The 6,298-nt window shown below is 48.0% G+C and overlaps 1 protein-coding gene across 1 annotated transcript; it reads right to left on the reverse strand.

Annotated features, from left to right (window-relative positions):
• Positions 1-3,382: 3,382 nt before the first annotated feature.
• On the reverse strand, positions 3,383-4,587 carry LOC133929453 (ethylene-responsive transcription factor ERF061-like). Its single transcript, XM_062376207.1, has one exon. The coding sequence runs from the start codon at positions 4,467-4,469 to the stop codon at positions 3,684-3,686; it is 786 nt and encodes a 261-aa protein (XP_062232191.1). The 5' UTR covers positions 4,470-4,587; the 3' UTR covers positions 3,383-3,683.
• Between the last annotated feature and the right edge of the window lie 1,711 nt (positions 4,588-6,298).

Genomic DNA, 6,298 nt, shown 5'->3' on the forward strand with positions numbered 1-6,298 from the left:
CCTGGTCTGTGATAAGCAACGACAGTGTGCTAGCTGTATGAACTTGTGCCATGGGTGAGCGAAGGAGGCTGCACCATCTCAACAATGCCTTCATCACCTTGCTTCCGAAAAGGGAGAACGCCTCAACATCGTCGGATTACCGCTCTATTAGCTTAATTCACAACATCGGGAAGATTATCACCAAAGCTTTGGCACTTCGGCTAGCTCCTCGGTTCAGCTCTATCGTTACCAATTGCTAAAGTGCTTTCATCTCCGGCCACTTGATTCATGACAACTTCAAATTGGTGTATTCCACTGCTTGGTTCCTAAAGAAATAAAAATGTCCGAAGATCCTTTTCAAATTGGATAATCCAAAGCCTTTGATTCCATGAGTTGGCTGTTCCTCTTGGAGGTTCTTCAGTCCTAGGGGTTCGGATCCAGGTGGTGCAGCTAGTTGGAGGGAATTTTGGGGTCCTCCTTAACTTGGATCTTGCTGAATAGTGTTCTCAGGTCATCTCTACGTCATGCTAGAGGCTTGCAGCAAGGCGATTTGCTTTCCTCTTTCTTGTTTGTGCTAATTATGGATACCCTTGCTCGAATTTTCTCCATGGCTGGTCAAGCTGGTATCATCGACTCCACCGGACACGATTCCATCCGGCACCAATGCTCTCTCTATGCGGACGACATTGTCCTTTTCATGTTGCCCACTTCCTAGGACATCCAAGCTCATTTGGCTATTGTTCAATTCTTCAGGGAGGCCTCTGAACTCTCTACGAACTTGGACAAATGTTTGGTCATTCCTATCAGTTGCAGCTCGGAGGGCATTTCTATTATCAAGGACAACCTACCCTGCGGTCTATCTTCCTTTCCCATTCAGTATTTGGGAGTTCCTCTGACGATCGACCGACTCTGCAAGATTCATTTACAACCGGTGGTGGACAAGATCGCTTCAAAACTCCCTATCTAGCAAGCTAAGCTTATTTCCAAACCAGGGCATGCCACTTTGGTGTGGTTAGTTCTATCATTGACCCCCATACACACTCTAATTTCCATTGCGGTTCCACCTTGGTTGATAAAAGAGATTGACTCCATAAGGAGAGCTTTCTTATGGACCGGCGATAAGTCGACGTCTGGTGGTCACAGCTCCGTAGCTTGGCCAAAGGTTTGTCGTCCCTTGGAGTTCGATGGACTTGGCATTCATAATCTCAGGTTGGCCGACTTGTCTTTACGCCTGTGATGGCTCTGGTGGCAGCGGTCAGATCAATCCAAGCCATGGGCTTCCCTGCTGATGCACCATGACCGGCATGTCATTGCTCTCTTCGACACTTCCACCAGTTTAGAGGTCGATAATGGCAAATCCATTTTCTTCTAAACTGACGCTTGGCTTGGGGGATGCTCCATTCGCTTCCTGGCTCCTGATCTCTTTGGTTGTGTCGCTCCTTCATCTAGGCGTAGAACCGTCAATGAATCTTTGTTTCACCGTAGTTGGATTCGGGATATCTCCGACCGCCTAACCTTGCCTGCTCTTAGCCAATGTCTGCAGCTCTGGAACAGACTGGCCTCTATCAATCTGAGTGGCGAGGAGGACAAGATTGTTTGGAAATAGTCCCCTTTCAGACAAACTTGGCGAGTTCAGCTTATCAGCTCATGTTTCAAGGAAGCATCCATTTTGGGGGCGCCAAGACCTTGTGGAAGGCCTATGCGCTGGCAAAGGTTAAGTTCTTTGGTTGGTTGACGATTTAGGGCAGATTGTAGACATCAGCACACAAGCGCCGCCATGGGCTGCAAAGTGATGACTCCTGCGCCCAGTACTCACAACTCCCAAAGTCCACGAATCACCTTCTGCACTGCAATTCAATTAGGGAGCTGTGGCGGAGAGTGCTGGGGTGCACACCCCTCTTGAGGACACCATGTTTCTTGATTGGTAGACTGGCCTCCGAGGCCGCGTCAACAAGGTCTACCAAAAAGGCCTCAATTCCTTAGCACTTTTAATTTCCTGGAGAATTTGGCTATATCGCAACGATGTGGTCTTCAACAACCATCGCACCTCCTTGGACACTATGATCACTCTCATCTGGGAAGAAATCGACCGGTGGTGTGCTATAGGACCAACTCATCTGGTCTTTTTCAAAGAGCGGTTGTGTGTTGTTGGTTTTGTAATTTAGTGCGAGTTTTGTTCCTTGTTCTGGGTTGCTTCTCTTGTAATTTTCTTCTGTGGTCTATCTCTAAGACCATGGCCCAACGAGAGTAGTTGTGTATCTCAACTATTTTTTATTCTGTTTAATACAAAGATGCGCACTACGTATTTTAGAAAAAAACATCCATCACTCTTCGAACAGCCTGAGATCAGTGCTGAAGAGGCAGTAAGAAGAATCATGTGACAGTTGAGGAGAATAAAGGGACGGATGAATATTAGACAAGGGGTAGATGGCTTAGATAAACCGTGTGTGCATATAAACATGCGGTTTGCATTTCCCATCACTCTTGCGCTCCACTCGTTTCAATTTCTTTTATTCGTTTCAGCGATCGATTCAGTAGCAATTTAGACTTCCAGAAAGGTTCAGTTCAGGGTTGAGAGAATGTTGCTTCAAGAGAGTTCAGAGAATGAGCTAGTGGTATCACGCTATCATTACTGTACTGCTCAACTGCACGTGTATCTGTCTCACCAAATCGAAGTAGCGTGCGTGTAGTCGTGTAGGTGGATCATCTGACGCCTGACGGGTGTATGGCTGTGCACTTCTGCGATAGAAAATGGCCCTGTTCCACGTGCACGAATCTCCTCCAGTTGTTCGTCTGCACGAACACACCTGGGCCTGATTTCACTTTTGTTTTATTCCTCCCTCTACAGATCATATTATTTGAGCCTGAATTTTCGTGACATACTGGGACGCTCCACTCTCCATCTCCGTGGTTTTCTGAGCTAATAACACCGGAAAACGGTAATTCAAATGCCGGTCACCCCTGGCTAATTTCACCTTTGGATTTCTACCCCTGCTGTTCATGTTTGAGCACGAAATTTTGTGTGGCGCCGCGGCGTTCCATCCAGCAGTGGAGCCCAGTTCAACCAACCGCTGTGCAGGGCACATGCCTGCCAAGGAAAATGGAGCACATGGCACGATCAGCGATCTCCTTGGACCACTCCTGCCAGGTTTCTTTCAGAAAATCTTCCTCTGTTTCGTGGCCCATGCTTTGCTCCGTTGCTTGCTCTGTTCTGCCGCGCTTCAGGCTTCAGCTCAGCTCAGTTCAGCTCAGCTCGACAGAGTGTACAGCTCGCACGAGCTTCTCAACTCTGAACCATGAGGGGATTCTGATTCTCACACAAACAAAAACACAAACAGAACAAGAAGAAGAAGAAGAAACAGAGGAGATGAACGCTACTGGTTGAAAAACGCTAGAACATCACTTATGCAGAGCTAGAAATTCAGCAATTAGTTGATACAGCTTGCCGACCGATGCGAAAACGCACGACAGGTCGAGTATCCGGCTACTCGTCAGTAGTACTAGTGGCTAGGACGCCCAATTTTCTTGGGCATTTTATTGTTTATATGATCCTTTTACTGATAATAGGCTATATGATCGCAAATAAAAAATCCAGCACCTGAATGCAAACTCCTCTAAGAGCTCACACACTGCGACCATGTCCTTGCAAGGACCTTGATGTTGGATGGTCTTGCTGTCCATGGCTCCGTTCACCATCTAGTCTGCTAGAATTTAAGCATCTCCCAGATCAACTCCGGATCGAACGACGGCATCCGCTCCAGCGGGCACTCGTCGTCGGCTGAGGCCGCGCTCACGGACAGCACCCCATCCGGTGAACCGTACGGCGTCGTAATCGTCTCGGACGTCGTCGCGGCGCCCTCCGAGACGACCGGGCGCGCGGCCTTGTCGCCCTCGGAGCGAGCGCTCTCCTCGCGCTGCTTGCGGGCGCGCGCGCGCTTGCGCGCCAGGCGGGCGCGGATGGCCTGGATCTTGGAGTCCACGGCGGCGCGGAGCTGCCGCAGGTTCTCGGGGCAGTCGGGGCCGTCCATGACGCCGGGGAAGTTGAGGCGCGCGTACTCGCCGCGGAGCTTGTACGCGGCGCGGTCGTACGCGTACGCGGCGGTCTCGGGGGAGTCATAGGTGCCGAGCCACACGCGCACCCGGTTCTGCGGCAGCCGGATTTCGGCCACCCACTTGCCCCACTGCCGCTGCCGCACGCCGCGGTACAGCTTCTGCCGCAGCAGGGCCGCCGCGTAGTCCGACGACTGAAAACTCGCGGCGGACGACGATGAGGCGGCGCTCGGTGGCTGCGACGCAGCGAAGTGGCGGAGGAGCTCGCACTGGCGGTAGTAGACGCTGGAGCCGAGCGGCGGGATGGTGGCCGGCGGAGGGAGGTGGGAGAAGACGGTGTCGATGGCGCTGGCGCCGGGGGAGAGGAGCAGGGAGGATACGGCGGAGCGGACCTCGCCGGGGAAGCTGGCCGGAGACAGCGTGCGGAGGCTAGCGTCCATGGATTCCTCGGTGCGGGTGGGGTAAGCTGGTAGTTCCGGGAGGTTGTTACGGACGAGGCGGGAAGGGCATTCTTTTTTTTTTTTTTTGAGAGAGAGTTATGATCACTGCTTGTTCTGCACGGGCTGCCGAGGAAGGGGCTGCCTGCCATGTGGCTTATATAAGCGAGGAATCCCACTACGGTTTTACCGTTATACCCCTAGCTTAGGGGTGTGAACTCGAGACGTTTGGATCGCAACTAATTTACCACGTCTAAGATTATTTAAGTATGATTTTTAAAACAATATGGTTGACAAAATGTTAGTAAAATAACTGAGTATATGACGTATAGATAAGAAGATTAAAAAAACGTAATATATCATAGCTATAACAATTAACCAAACAGTTACATAAAAACTTATAGTACAAATAATCTTATACGTGTTAAACTTAAGTACAAAATAAATATGATCCTAGCAACAGTAGCAAATGCTAAAAATAGATGGTTTGCTTTGCAAATTTAATTGAGGTTAATTAACATGAGCACCATTTGGTCAACTTCTCAGCATGTTTACACTCATCGTCCATCATGAACCCCAATCGTTCTAGGTGGAGTACTGCAAAATTGACTCGGTTCATCCCGTTGTCAATTCCGTCTGAAAACTCTCCTACTCTTTCCTTGGGTTGGAGATATAATCTAAATATTGAGTGGACTCGAGGGAATCAGGAAAAAGGCTATTAAGACGAGCAGATGATTTTATCCAGAAACGTGAATCTTAAGACCTCTAACACTATGATATCGAATTAGCACAGGTAGCTGCGAACCAACTTTCCGTGGAGTGTTCAACAATAATTAATATATAAGGTTCAAATTATGGTGTTCATTTTTAATCACGCACCCACACTCTACAAAGTCGCCGGTATATTTCATTTTTTGTATGCATCAACATTGTAAACTAGTAAAACGGAACATGAGAACCAATTGTGCCGGCCAATCTTTTTTCTCTCTCTTAGGCTAATATCTTGTTTGGTATAGTTACAGTTCTAGAACTCATATATAATTTAGAGTTTATATGATAAGATAAAGTACTTTAAATATCTATTTTAGTTTAATTTAAGAATAATATGACTCAACTAGAAACGTTTAATCTATCTACAACTCTTACTCTAAAAATTTCTAAAACTAGTGGTGATCTATTATTAAAGCTATAGACATGTAGATATGTCACCAGGAACAATGTTACGCTTGCGAATGGTTAATCTCTTTGTTACGAACAGACATTCCAGAGTGATCAATTAGCAAGATCAATTATAAAGAGGCATCCATTCAAGAGCAACTCATGCACGAATAGGCTAGGCATGTTTATGTCCGTTGAACTTATATATATATACACACACATTGTTCATTAATGAGATATGATTTTTACTCTCGGTCCACTCTCAATCCTATCTGTCTCTCCAATTTTAATATGTTATCAGACACAGTTCACCATTGAGCAACAAGAGAAGAAGCACACGGGCCAATTGGCCTCAACAAGCACCAACAGAGAGGCACAGAGGCTTCTCCTAGATCATGGTAAGGATGGATTCATCACCTTCGACTACCGGAGATGTTCTTCGCTGCTTGATGGCCTTGGAGGCGACAATCCTCCATCACATCTCACCGCACGATCGCACCCGAAGCAGTGGTCGTACACGTGCTCGTCAACGTGCCCGTGCACATGGTCGTTGTCGTTTTGGCTACCACCGCGGACCTTCAACGGCTCCACATGCTTCCGCAGATGCTCCTGCAGTTGCCCTTGCTGTCGGACCACTGCCCACAATGGTAGCGCATAGAAGCGTTGTACCATAC

This window comes from Phragmites australis, chromosome 9, assembly GCF_958298935.1.
Source record: "Phragmites australis chromosome 9, lpPhrAust1.1, whole genome shotgun sequence".
NCBI lineage: Eukaryota > Viridiplantae > Streptophyta > Magnoliopsida > Poales > Poaceae > Phragmites > Phragmites australis.

What these genes read in the sequence shown, in the direction of transcription:
- LOC133929453 (XM_062376207.1), bottom strand. Translation starts at nt 4,469, where the DNA reads ATGGACGCTAGCCTCCGCACGCTGTCTCCGGCCAGCTTCCCCGGCGAG.